Source organism: Macrobrachium rosenbergii, chromosome 52, assembly GCF_040412425.1.
Source record: "Macrobrachium rosenbergii isolate ZJJX-2024 chromosome 52, ASM4041242v1, whole genome shotgun sequence".
NCBI lineage: Eukaryota > Metazoa > Arthropoda > Malacostraca > Decapoda > Palaemonidae > Macrobrachium > Macrobrachium rosenbergii.
This window is the reverse complement of record NC_089792.1, coordinates 4,923,529-4,938,695: the sequence shown is the minus strand read 5'-3', so window position 1 is coordinate 4,938,695 and position 15,167 is coordinate 4,923,529. Positions and strand designations below refer to the sequence as shown.

Genomic DNA, 15,167 nt, shown 5'->3' with positions numbered 1-15,167 from the left:
GGATGCCTGTCACTTTCCATCATCATCATCAAAATCCACTTAATGTTTGCAACTTTTCAGAAATGATTGATCTGGGATTGATAACTGGACCTGAATATAAAGAACTGTTTCCCAGTTATAATTACCATACAATTTCCAACAGGTTACCTCTCATTTTTCTATATCTAAAACAATAATACTGTACTGGCCTTTGAATTTGGATATTTTACATAGGTAAAATTTTTCCCAATTTGACTAAACCTCCATCCACCTAACCCTGTTTTACTTGTCTGGATAATTTACTACTTAACAAATCCATGGTTGCAAAGGTTTATAGGTAATTCTTATTTAATTCTGAAATACGAAAGGACTGAAACATTATTATTTCCACACAAAAATAACTTGTCGATCTGGAAATACCATAAGAAAATCATACCTGGGTATTGAGCCTCTCCTTATCAGACGTCAAATTTTGATTCTCCTTCTCTAGCTGAGTGCGACGAGCCTCATTATTAGACCACTTCTTTTCTAAAGATGTGGCAAAACTTTCAAGGCTCTGCTTCTCTGCTTTCAGTGTTGTAAGGTTTTCACGTAATGCACTTAGCTCTTTCTCAGCCCCATTCAATTTCACCTAGGAAAGGAAAAGTTATCAGACCAAATTATTCTCAAATTATTCTGTACTTTATATAATAATATATATATATATATATATATATATATATATATATATATATATATATATATATATATATATATATATATATATATATATATATATATATATATATATGTATGAATAATTGCAGTAAAAAAATTTCATAATATTTAATCAAACAAGAATTATGTCATACATTGATAAAGAAAGATACTTACTTCCATTTCAGCATTTTCTTTGGTCAGTCCTTCCTTTTCACCATTGAGCCTCTCAATTAACTTGATTTTTTCAGTTAAGTTGTTGGTGATGGTAGTAAGCTCATTCTCCAATGAAGTCTTAATACGTTCCAGGGCTGTAAGTTGCCCATGTAACTCATTTCGTTCTGTGATGATGTCGTTCAGCTCCAGTTCAATCTACATGCAAATAAAAGTATGTTTAACCTAGATGTTTTAGATTTCAAAACAGGATGTCATTTTCCCAATAGAGAAATTACCAAATAGAGAATATAAACAAATCTTACAAACCAACTGTTGAATTAGAAAAAAACAAATATAATTTTATATAAAAATATTCAACACTCACCTATATATCAAATTATATATAAAAGTAACTTAACCTCTCACTTCATCATCCAACCTTTATGCCTTGTTCCTACACACCTATACAAAAAACACACCCTGATGACTAAATTACATTGCTGATTTTTTCATACTCTTCAGTAATTCCTTTCACTTCAGCATCATTAAACAATACAGTACCTAATATTTATCCTTCTTCTTTAAATCTTAACATACTTACTTGTCTTAATTATAATGATATCCACAGACTGAAATCTCCCTCTGAATCTACAAATATTATCTATTTCCACTTTTAACCATCTCCTCAATACTTAAATCAATCCACCACTTCAATTCTTTTACTATACATATTTACATACTTTGCTCCTTCCTGGTTCCATTTGCCCATATAATTCTACCCTTGTTCATATTTACTTTTAGCTTCCTCATCTCATAAACAATTTCAAACTAACTAACATCTGCATTTTCTCTTCACAATCCCCAACCAATGCTAATATCAGCAATCATTAGACAGTCTTCAATCTTATTCCACAACTTTGCCCTTACTCTTTTCCTTTCTCTAACCTTTCCTAATGTTACACATATAAAAATAATAAACAACCAGGGGGATACAAAGCAGCTTTATCTCAAACACATTACCAACTCTGTCACTTTTACAACTAATGCCTCCAAGCTTTGCATTTACCATAATATATTCTCACTGCTCTCAACAAATTACCTTATAAACAATACAACCTTTACACCACCCTCATCACATCTCTACCAGTTCTATCATAAACTTCATCTGACCAAGTTCCTTCACATATGACTTTTGCCTTTTCTAACAAACTTTTCATAAGCAGTTTCCTAACAAATATCTGACCCACACAGCCTCTTCTGTGTATAACTCTTCACCTATAAACTGTTTCCATTCTTCAACCATTTAACTGCTCTCTTTTCATCCTTAACTTTACTTCCACAAGAATTTTTCCAAAATCTAATTTTGCATTTAAATGACCCAGCACAACAAAACTTTTCTTGTCCCCACAAACCACCCAAGAAACTTGTCCTTTCACTTGCATTTTTCTCTATTCCTGGATTACACACATACTTACTTTCATAACTTTTGCACATTCAGCAATCAATTGTATCCACAGAGTCCCAGGATTTACAAATCTGGACTTGGTCATTCAACTTCAGAGTCTTCTGAAAACTAAAAGTGAAGGGCAAGGCATAACATTTTTCACCCTCTACTTGAAGAATTCAAAATAAATTCTAAATTTTCCCTCCATACCCTTGATTCTATACCACTTACCTTTTCTTTATCAATTGATAAAAGTGTTATTTTTTCATTCAAGGTGTTAATAGTAGTCTCATGGCTAGATCGCTCTTCCTCTAAAACAGCCAAATCATCCTTGAGTCGTTCAATCTCTGTACGTAACTCTGCTCTTTCAGTCCCCAAGGCTGCACGCTCTGTTTCAAGAGATGTGATCTTGGAGACCAGCTGAGATTTATCCTGGCCAAGGTTGATGCTGTAAGATTCAACCTGAAAAGATAGTTCTTTCTTAGATGGAGGTTATCATACATAATCTATAATTTCTAAATTCTCAGAAGTCTGGTAAATGACTTAAGATGAATTAAAATGTTTCAATGGTCTTTAAAAGGAGGAACAGAAAACTAAAACATCCTGTTATGACTATTCTAACTACCACTATCCAACAGTAGACCAACCAGACCAATGAGTATATTTACAGTCAATCAGAGACTTTCACTAATTGAATGAGGTGAAAATTTGAGTCATCCTCAAAGACTGGAAAATAATTACATGAAAAGTGGCCAGTTGACAACACTGCAATAGGACAAAAGAGATGCTATTAAAGAACTTTAGTCTACAGACCACTCAAGGAGGAATGCTAAAGCAGTACCATCTTATGGAGAACTTAAAATATAATGAAATAAAAATTTATACCTTCTCAAGGGCCTCCCTAAGGTCAGTCTCCTGACGTAGGGAGTGAGCCAGTTTTGCTTCCAATTCAGTGCGGTGTCGTTCCATTGCTCGTATTTGGTCTCGCAATTCATCTTTCTCCTGATCTAACTTCTCCTCAGCAGCACGTACCTTTCCCAATGACTCAGACAATATAGTAACCTGGGAAAACAAACATAATTAGATAAAAAAATGTTTGAACAATCTTTTAGCACCAATAAAACAGCAATATGTAAACTCTATTTTACATTATAGTTAAAGATACAAGAGTCACTTAACCTACAATTAAAGATATACATACATACATACATACATATATATATGTACATATATAATATATATACAGTATACTGTATATACATATATATATAATATATATACAGTATGTATATATATAATTATTCATATTTATACCTGGTTTTAGAAACAGCAACAGTAACATTTATATAGTAAACTAAATCTCAACAGTGTTTAGCTTAAACCTGAACAGTAGTTGTAGTTGTAGCCACTAACAAACTGTCATAATTTGTTTTTAGCATTTATATTTCAATGAAAAATTCAGAATGATAAAAATGATGGTGTTATAAGGACAAATACATTTCAACAGCTGAAATTTAGCAGCAAACCCACACACATAACATTCAATGACAAATGACAGTGCAACACATAAAGCACTTAACCTATCAAACAATATTTAAATGTAAGCTATGACAGTCTACAAAAAATGTCACTGTTATAAAAATCTCACCACATCTAATAAAAAATCTTAGGGAACTAAAAATGATTAGCTTTATCTTAAAAGCAAAACAATTGCTTTTACATATACATGGATGACTAATGAAAAAAAGTATGGTTTTCATACAAAAGTGACTAACTTAACATGTATGTACAGTCTGTTTCACACATATACAGTCCGTGCATACACACATTTCAACTTACAGGTATAATACAAACACACACACATCAACTATCAAGTATTAACTGAAGAAAATGCAACTGAATATCTTCAGAGAGAGAAAAAGAAACTTGACCCTTGTCACCTCAAGTAGCAAGAAGAGCAAGAAAGAATCACTGGAAGTTAATGGTCGTCCAAAGAAGTATGGAATATTTACAAACCAATTTATACAGAGAAAAATAAGAAAAAGAATCAAAATTATTACTTAAAAATGCCAAAGCAGAGAGAGAGAGAGAGAGAGAGAGAGAGAGAGAGAGAGAGAGAGAGAGAGAGAGAGAGAGAGAGAGAGAGAGAGAGAGAGAGAGAGAGAGAGAGAGAGAGAGAGAGAGAGAGAGAGAGAGAGAGAGAGAGAGAGAGTCCATCTACTTTTAATTTCAGATATGTCAATGTTTTTATCCAGTTATCCCATTTTATTCAAAATTCTAAATAACAATATCCTCTTTATCCTTTGTCCTGGACCAAAATTAGCAGACTTCCATCACGGTCTAGTCTTCTGGACTCCAAATTTCCTGTCTGTAAGCAAATGGTTGTGATTGTTGTATTCTTTCATGTCTTCACCTTTCTTCTTTGTTTACAAAGGGCACCATGGTTCTCAAAAATGTTTCCTCACAGTTTGTTTCCTGTCTTATAGCTGTGTTGTCTGTGCCTTCTCAAAATATGAGAGCATTTTCCATCAATTTCCTTTTGCATGTTAATTTGAAAGAAAAGTTTATTATAGACAACATGATTATGCCATCATGGTACTTCCATGTTTTGATAAACTTTTATGTGAAAGTATACATCTGCTCTTTGCTATCAAGAATGAGAGACTATTCAACATCTTACATTCTTTAAGGTTATACACATTATGAAATGTACCATCACTTGGACATAAAATAATAAAAAATAATCTTAATTTCCTTATAATTTTGTCCTGAATAAAAAGCTTATTAATACACTTCTTCCAATAAAATATGTTTATCAACATATCAAAATCTGAACTGAGTAACAACTGCTGATACTATACAAAAATTTACAAGAAAAGAATTTTATTTTTTCTCTAGGTAAAACTGCTATTCTATACTCTTTTACCATTTAAATGTTTAAAATAAAAATTCTTCTTCCATTAAAAAATCTGTGAGTTCTCTGCAATAAATACTTGATCGTTTTGATTCACTTCTAACTGGCTTTTTTTTTTATTTCATTAACATCATGGTAAAAGAGTTTACATTGACAGACCAATTTCATTCATAGTATTTAAGAAAAAACTTGATTAATACTGACACACCAATAAAGATGGAAATGAATGCTGAAGTCTTGGCATAATTCTGGGCCATCCAGCAATGTCCACTGAATCTACCTTGTAAACCTTTAACGTCACAAAGACAAAATTCCAGTTTAACAATAGGAACATTCTTCTGCACTTTACTACCACACAGAACAACATACTCTGCCAATAATAATAATAATGAGAGATCAGGTATCCTAACTTACACAAGAAATACTAGGCTAGGATAAAAATTTTGTCTGCATCTTAAACATCTAAGAGAATGATACCACCTAAATTTTATAGATGTGGAAAAGTAACTAAATACATCTGATATTTACAGCAGACTGGATTTACAATGCAAGGACCTCTGGGCACACACAATCTGAATTTTTCAGTAAGTTGTCTCAAGAATCAAAAAACATAAAATCTTGGTGACATCTGAGACTAAATTAAAAGACGTACTTATCAGAAAACAGCCCTGACATAAAACAGTTATTTGACAGACAGTGTGGGTCTGTCAGTGTCAGTTACATGAATAAAAAGATAAAGAGGTAGAGATAACTAATTTTGCAAAATATAGTATATTTAATAACATCGGTAGCACAGAAAGAACTGATTGATCAACATTTCACAGTAACATTACCACAACACAGACAAAATTCTACATGTGGATGGTACACAAGAAAAAGAACATCAATGTACATTTTTCTCATGTACAATTGAGAATTGCGTAAATGCAGACCTCTTACAAATTTACTCCTGCTCTTATCAGATGATTGGAACATGTGTTGGTCTCAATACTAGAAAATATTCATATATTTTAATTTTGATTAATAGCACACTTTCCAAGGAATATAAAAGTTGCTGTTATGATAAAACAGACCAGTAATTGAGTGTGTGATGCATACAATCTTTAGTTTTTGTCTGAAAATTCTTTGGGGGCTTTCAATGACGACATTCCTCAATGTGCCTTGCAAGTCTTCAAAGATGCAAAAACCTTTGAAATACACAAGGGACGAAGATATCTGCATTGCAGTTGTTGAGAAAATGAACACTGGCAAAGGCCCAGATATTTTTTCAAGAGGGTGAGATATGGATACATACCTCAAAATGAAAAAGTCTGTTGAAATATGGAAAAAGTAATTCCTAGCAAATAAAAAACAGGCATGAATGGTGGCAGAACAAGATACTACCAATAAAAGTCACTAATATGCCACACTATGAAGTTGAGAACTTACAGACAGTGTCTGAGGTCAGGGTTTCAACAATAAAAGCAGCCCTTAAACTAAGGAAAAGGAAGGAGATTCAACTGACTGATTTGTTAATGGAATCTGGCATTGCTACAACTGCATTCATCATCACCAGATTTGAAAGGGTTCAAAACATATCAACCCTAGAGATAAATTATCAGAACATAAGGGTTGAAAATCTGGAACATAACTGGCAGAGATATAAATTTCAGAACAGCCAGGTGTGAAGGTTGAAAATCTGTAAAAGTATGGGAAAGGAATAAAAGCAGAGAAAGGATAAATAACACTGGATTGATGTGCTGACAATTAATTAGTATTTTGAGTGTTGAATAAATTTTTCCATCTCATTAGTAAAAAAAAATGGTGCCCTCATTTCCCTCTTCAGTGTGGATCGAATGGAACCATTCAATGGATTATATTAAAGTCCTCCCTTTGGAGATCTTCAGCATATGGGGTGAGAAAGTAGGAAAGATTCTTGGTGAAGATATAAGGCAGGCAAAGATGTAAATCATTAGAATTAGGTAAAAAAAGAATAGTTGCTGAAAGAAATTCCATAACCCAGATAGCATCACAAAAATTAAGTTCTTCAAGTCTAGTATATAAGTGTGTTAATGTTACAGTCAGATGACAATTTTATGGTCTACATCTTTTACAAATACAAGTTAAAAATATACTAAACTCTTGTCCTCTTGTCAGGAAACATAGTATGGTCATTTGAAATGAATAGTGACAGAATATAAAACCCTATAAAGAGAAAGAGAAGAATTGTAAGGTACAAGATTTCTGGTTCAAAATTACATCAAATGGAAAGTAAACTGTGCTTCAGTCAAGAAACTGGTTTGAATTCTGCACAAAAAATCATACATATTTCATCATATTCTATAATAAATTATGAAGATAAGTTAGAAAAACAATTTATGAAACTTGAAACACACATCATATTGCAGTAACAGTCTCCTTAGTCAAATTAAGTAGTAGTTATGGAACAATTTTGTATATACTTGAGCATCTATAAAGAATAAAACACCAAAAACTTTCATAAAAGAACCCTGAGAAGAGGGTACTACTTGTCATTTCATATTTGAAAATTTATGTGCATAGATAACAAACACAATATTTGTAGAAGTTGACTTCAATGGATTTTACAAACAGGACTAGACTGACAGTACTATATGTCACAAAATGCATAAAAATAAACAGTTTGCAAAGGTTAATTGATTTATGTAAAATTGGCTATTATGCCAAGCACTGAGGCACTTTCACTAATCAGTGCTTCAGACAGTGAAAAAAGAGGGTGTTCATGTGATTAGGCAACAAGATTGAAAAAGGAATCACAATGGAGCTAAAAGAAAAGGCTAAAAATTTGCTGAAGGGATGCTGCAAACAGCCCTTAGTGATGCCTTCAGCACACCAAACGAGGTGCACTGATGGCACAGCCCTCCTTCAAGGAAAATGTTTGTAAAGATAATTGATGTTCACATTTAGAAGAAATTGCTGAGCAATAAAAAAATGTCTGAAAAACTGGGTCACCAACCTCAGAGTTTTTAATAAATTTTTTGGGTCAACTATAAGCAATTGCTATCTGATAAATATCACTGCCTTACTCCTAACATTACAATTAAAGTGTATTTTCATTAAAATGAAATGTCCAAACTCATTACTATACACTAAACCACATTCTAAAACATTAAAATAAAATAATTTATGACAACTATGTCCTATACATGTACAGTACAACCAGTTTTCCTACCCAACAAGATCTCAACATGTTTTTTGTATCAAAGTGTACAGCCTGTGCAGGTAAAGCCTGTGATATTGTGTGAATACAATACACAGGTTCCGACAGCTCCTACGACCATTCATTTGAGAGTCCTGGAATCAATCCTGATAGACGTAGACACAATACTTGAGTATTTTGACAAAACATAAAATTTATGAACAATATTTTCTTTCTGTCTCTTTCCCACTGCTTAACACATTCAGGTAAGTTTGACAGTGATTATTTATACTGCACTTTAAAATCCTTGTTTGGGATCTAAAGAAAACTTTTAAAAAATCCTACAGTCTCAAATCCTTCCCTACATGTTTTATCTACAACCTTCAGTTCTTTATATGGAATATAACTGGGCAAACCAGTCATGACTGGTAACATGGTAATTTTTTTTTTTTTAATATACTCGCTGCAAACTGACCACTATCAACTAAAATGCTTATACAGTACTGTACAGTATGCACACAGATAGCTATTAACAATGTCAGTTATTATTATTTTTCTAAGGCTAGAAACCTAAGATTATATTAACCATTACTTTATTAAGTAAAATGAACAAAGCTCTTAACTGCAATGGATTCTAGGTAAAACATTATAATAGCAGACCATTATCAAGAAGGACAGGCATGTCTGGTTAGTTTTTGTTACTAATCCAAACAGCAAAGGCTTTACAAAAATACTTAAGAAAGCAACTACTGTACTACAAACTGGTATGCCAACATACTTCCAAGTCATCATGTATACACTAGAATTCATTTCAACAACAAAAGGCTATATGTAAAACAGTTTAATGTTCCTTAAAAAAATTAAAAAGGTTTCCCATGACTGAAATGGAAAATATATTGTACAAAGACAACTGGTCTTTTGTTTGGAATCAGAGCTCAGCAGTGGTATAAATGCACAAAAATAACAACAAGAACTAAAATAGCTACTTTGAATAAATGGTTAACATTTCATTTACCCGGCATGAAGTTTAGACTTTTGCAATACTGGCAAAGAATTATTACTATTTCAGTTCTGAATTTCACACCTAGTCCTTCAAATTACATTATGTATACAGATGTTCCTATGACTGAGTTTTAATAAAGATAAGTAATGAAATAATACATTTAAAGAATGCTATAAAACACTTCATAAGCTACACTAATACATGGTGAGATATATTTAACATTCTTCAAGAACCCTTCAGAAAGTTTTTGGTATTTTTAATAAATATGAGTAAGCATAATCTGAAAATTTATTCTGTTCTTGTGTTTTTAAAGGAAAAATTGTTACTGCAATGGGGTCTTTGCAAAATCACACAAAACTGTATGAACAGTAATTTTTTTAAATAGAAGAGTGCCAGCAATTAAACATGAACATTTCTCCTGAGGACAGGAAATGCCTTGAAAACTTCATAAAATATTTTTGAAATTTTTGTTTACTAAGTTTAAAACTTGAAATCCAATAACTGCAATAATGTGCATTCAATCTGTAGTACGAATTTCCACAAACAGAAGTAACTGAAAATTCTAATTTCTATTTCAATCCACATCTAGAGTTTTATTAAGTCTGTATCTCCTGTGATTCTGAGCAGGAGAAAGGCAAGATATTCCCTTTTCCCTTCATTATCCAATCTACACACACAACTTCTACACCAAGAAAATTTTTTCTTCAAAACAAAACAATCACACACACCACATTACAGCCACCATTCACTGTGATACAAAGAGGTTCCTCCTACTCTCTGAAAGACTTGCAGTACCCATATGGCTAACACTTGCTACTGATATTTTGTGATAAGTCTGCAACCTTCAGACTGTGCACTTCATTGAGTGTTTCTTTTCTTCAGCTTAAACCTCTAAAATCCCCTTCTCCCACTGTTTTCCCCAAATTCAAAAGATATAATGATTCACTGCCCAATAAAACCTGTAGTAAGTACAGTCTTTGGTGAATGAATAGATCGACCAACCTTCAGATGCCATACTGATAGTTAATTGATAAATGTCCAATAACTGTTAAAAGATGCACATGTATAATGGAAAAACACTGAAAACAGTATTTTGTCCAAGATAATTTTATTGAATCAAAATTTATTAATTAACAACAAAATATATGTTTCAGTATTTATGACAAAAAAATTAACCTGAGATTAGATAATGACAAGAAAGTAAATCCCATAACAGCTCTGCAAGTGCAGTATGTACCAAAAGGTAACCTATTTTCTCATGTTCAACAAAGCAAGATCTCAAACTGTGAGCAGCTGCTAGAAAGTGAGAATTGCATATTTTACCTCAATCTGACTTGAAGGGTTTTAGACATGATTTAATTATTACAGGAAAGAAAACTAATGTGGCAAATATTAGGAGAGAATTTCTCAGTGGATAAAGATCCTGACACTGATGAGACAAGTGTTCCTTTCTCTGTGTTACCTGATAGACATGAAAAACTGACTGTTATGCATGAAACTGAATCTTTTCTATAGGAAGGCTCTTCTTGACTATCACAACTGCACCATTGTGTACAAAAAAATTTACTTTTCAGCACTTCTCATTTTTTCAATACTGATATTTAAAAAGTTTTCCATCATGATTATATATGCAGAAATTCATTGTTGGCACTCTCTTACCAAAAAAATTAAATACAAGCATTTCGGTCTCATATCTTCTTTATGGATTAAATCAATGCACTTGGACAAAGTTTAGTGAACTCACAGAGCATGCATATTGAATAAACTTGGCATAAATCCATGAAAAGCCTTTTATATCCATTACTGTACTAATCAGACAAAGCCACAAGTAAAAGTCTGGCATTTGTTCAAAAATTTTAAGGATTAAGGACAAGTTTACCAAATAAGTCGTGAGAAGACAGAAAACACTTGAATGCTATCTCAACCAGAGCCCCTAGTTCTTAAGTTTTCTAGGACAAGTCTTGCCATAAAAGATTAAGGACAGTGCCTCATTCATTCCACTCTGACTTTTTAAGTCTAGAGAAAAAGGATTTATCATATAAATGCTTTACCTTACAGTTTTCCTTGTAGAAGTTTTAAAGGAACATTCAAGGTTTTGGATGAAGTATTATGAACCAAAATCACACAACATGGAGAGCAGGAAAAACGTAAAATTTTCTTGAACATTAAAATTAGATTAGAAATATAGCTATCAAAACTTTACTGTTACTTTATTCAAACTACTTTGCTTGACAGAACATGGCTCTCTAATTTCATTTCATTCAGAAATTGTAAACATACTTGAGGATGGAAATATTCTTCAGCTACACTGAGCTACAAGTGTAACTATATATGCATACATGGCATTATTGCCTAACTTAATTAAATATCTAATGTCCCTTGCATCAAAACTCAAGTACAGCATTACTGATAACATCAAGTTCCAAAAGGCACTATAGTCATATTAAATCTATTGCACTGCATTTAAAAGACAGGATAAGACAACCTCTGGTTAAATGGTTTCCAATAATTCAATATCTGAAGTTGGTATTACAAGATTAATGCAATGTCAATGGAATAGTTCTATGCTTTGTGAATACTCATTATCAACAATCTCTTTCTTCGTATGACTACTAAACAGACTGGTGTAACCAAACTAGCAATTTATGTAGGAGATACATTCCATCACAGCCTGCAAAGCTAATTCTATCTTTGAAATCATCATCATCATCTTGGCCTCCAATGCTGTGTGGAGCAAAGGGCATCTGTCTTTCCCTCACGCCTTTCTCTTGCTTTCATTTCAATAAATCTTCACTAGTCTCCAGCCCCTCATCTCATAGTCAGTAGATCTGGGTTTTCGTACTCTTCTGATACCAAGAGGAGTCCAGCTGACTGTTACCACTTAATGAATTCCTGACGGGGTGGTACAAAGAACATGCAATCTGTCTCCCTTTCCCCTTCATTATCTCTTCTATATCTAGAATTCTTTAATTTCACATATGGTGTGAAACTGTACTCGATCCTACCATATGACTCATTATGTTCTTGGAGCTTTATTGTTATATAGAAAATTTTTTTTAGATGTAATTTCACTGTTATACCACAGTATATGCCTGTAAGGAAATACATGTCATACCAGACTACTATAATGAATAAACCTTACTTTTGGATGCAATGTCAGTCTATGTAATCTCCCAAATCTTGTCCAGTCTTGCCACTGTTTGGTCTGCCTAGCAAGCTCTAGCAAGATAACAGATTGCATTTACAAGACAACAATTTGTCTTAATTTTGTTATTTTTCTAAAACCCCTTTAAGCCTATGTTTACAATTAGCTTAATTTCAAGCCACAAATTGGATGTTGAAACAACAGATATTTGGCCAGAGCAGTCAGTCAATTTCCAACATGAACAGCCACACCACATCCATGTAATATTGCTAGTATGAATGAAACATCTAGACAGAATTACTAAATGTCTTATCAGATGTATGAAATAAATTTTACCTATAAGCTCTTGGTATCTACATTTACAAAAGAATATGAAACAGCTGTGGTCATGTGAAGAACAACTTCTCCAAAGTGAGAGCAACATTTATTTTCCAGGGTGCCTTCATGATCCCAACTAAGTTTGAATATCAGGATAATGTACTGCCTGTTGGGATTCTTGGTTTCTAGGTAGAGATCTGGATATAGTTTCTTTCTCTTTTGAAAAGGACTTTTACTTTGTGCCCAAATCTGCAGTTTTGTGAATCCTAGGTTTATTACTGACTATAATTATCCTACTAAAGATATTATTCAGAAGGAAATAAACCAAATATTATGGTCTTGGCCCAATAACATACCAAATCACAGGGATGTCTCATAAGACACTTGAAGACTAAGTTTCAGGAGATAAACAAATACATCATCATTATCATGTCCCATTTTAAAAATGAAAAATAAAGGGCATCTCTACTAATAGTGATTTAAGATAAAACAGAAGATAAAATCCAATTAATGAAACAAGGCAATTTTGTTTAAAGACAAGTTTGATTATTTTCTTAACAAAACCCCATAATTCATAAAGCCATTTATGTGTCAAAAAATGTTTCCCAGAAAGTCTCTTCAAAGGAAGAAGAAGAAGAAGAAGATCAGTGAGAAAAGCAGGCAAGTAGTACACCTGCACCATAATGTCCAGTAAGTTTCAGCTGTCAATCCAACTCATTCTTCATGACACAAGCTTCTAAAAACTGGAAAGGTGGGCAGGAAGAAGGGCAATTAAGTAAAATGTAAAACAACCTGTAACAAATCTTAACTAGTCTGATAAACTAAGTCTGCACATAAATAAGAATATGATGAGTAAGCTGTGTTGATCACTGAGACCCACTACACTTTTCAGTGATGGTAAACACTCACCTATTGAAGGCTGCATTCTTCTTCCTATGTAGGTTCGTATGGGAAACACTCTATGACTAATGAATGGCTTTTATAAGTTATGGGTTTGTTATCAAGATAATAAAAGGTTGTGCAATAGATACTGGACAAGCTTAACATTTTTTTAACAACGGAAACAGTTTTAAAAAACAATAAATAAACAAGTTAGTATTCTTAAAAAAAAAGAAAAGAAAGCAGACAATGATGATGAAATATGAATTTTACCTGGTGTACATTTTTTCAGCTGCCATAAGCATACAACAATAAATTCACAAAAAATCCATCTTAATTATCTTTTAGTGTGCAGTGCAATAACTATACACTTATTAAGAGGGCTCACTTTGAAGAGTACAGAAACATAACTCTCATGACATAGCTACACTTGTTCAAAGACATGAAATCATCTTTGCTTTTGTGAAGGAATGTTTGTGAGCAGCCCTGAGATATTCTAATTAATTATGATCATGCTTTACATTGTAACTAATGGTTATAATGTAAAGCAACTGAAACTACCATGCTTGTGATGGAGTTAAGTGTTACTTTCTCCCTCAACAATTAATGCTGAATTTGGAACATAAGCCAAATCAAAACTGAAATGTCTAGCTAGAATATCTTATGCATCATGGTGACGTAGACCATGAAGATTTCTAAATAGTTCTTAGATTTTTTCAAGAAATATTCAGCATGATTTATTTGTTGAAATGCAAATGGAGTGAAATAATGATATGAGTGCCAAAAAGGTATAAATGTATAACCAATTTGAATTTAAGAGTGCCTGACCAATTTTTTTGAACAGGCTCTTGTTATTAGGTATAATAATCGTTCAAAGCAATGTTGTAGTATATTGTAAGGAAATAAATCTAACAAAATTTTGCAACATTTCCATAGAAATATCCTCATACCTACTCTACAAAAGTGTAAAAACTCCACCTAGTCTACATAAGTGTAAAAAATCTCCATTACAATACTGTATAGGGTATTCATCACTATACAATACCTGAATCTATCAAACTTGTCTGACAGTTAATTACTTCACAGTGAAGTAAGACACTATACAGTATTCAAACAAAATTTTAATAAAAAACAACTCCTAAGCAAATGAAGTACTTTACCTGATGTTGAACACTGGAGAGTTCTGTGTTTAGAATTGTGATGGTATTTACATGCTTCTGGACCTCTTCTTTTTCTCTCATCAGTTTTGAATTAAGGTATGAGCGTTCTTCACCAAGAGCTGCCTTCTCCTTTTCCAATTCTGTTACTTGACGGGCTCGCCGCTCTGTTTCTTCTTCAGCAGCCTCCAACTAAAGGGTAATATTTTAATATATCAAAAAACACTTCAGCAAACCATTGTCATCGAGCTAATATTTTAATATATCAAAAAACACTTCAGGAAACCATTGTCATCGAGCTAATATTTTAATATATCAA

At 32.6% G+C, this 15,167-nt stretch overlaps 1 protein-coding gene across 7 annotated transcripts in view; it reads right to left on the bottom strand.

The window, feature by feature from the left end:
- The window catches only part of LOC136833651 (rootletin-like), a 330,434-nt gene that overhangs the window by 50,837 nt on the left and 264,430 nt on the right, over positions 1-15,167 (bottom strand). For all 7 annotated transcript variants that reach the window (XR_010851537.1, XM_067095794.1, XM_067095797.1 and 4 more), the window contains 5 exons: positions 14,852-15,040; positions 3,161-3,337; positions 2,507-2,737; positions 853-1,047; positions 416-610 (listed from right to left, as the gene is read on the bottom strand). Coding sequence is in view for 6 of the 7 variants with exons in the window: in XM_067095794.1 (XP_066951895.1) it covers positions 416-610; positions 853-1,047; positions 2,507-2,737; positions 3,161-3,337; positions 14,852-15,040 (987 nt within the window). In the remaining variant the exon portion in view is untranslated. The remainder of the gene's footprint in view (positions 1-415; positions 611-852; positions 1,048-2,506; positions 2,738-3,160; positions 3,338-14,851; positions 15,041-15,167) is intronic.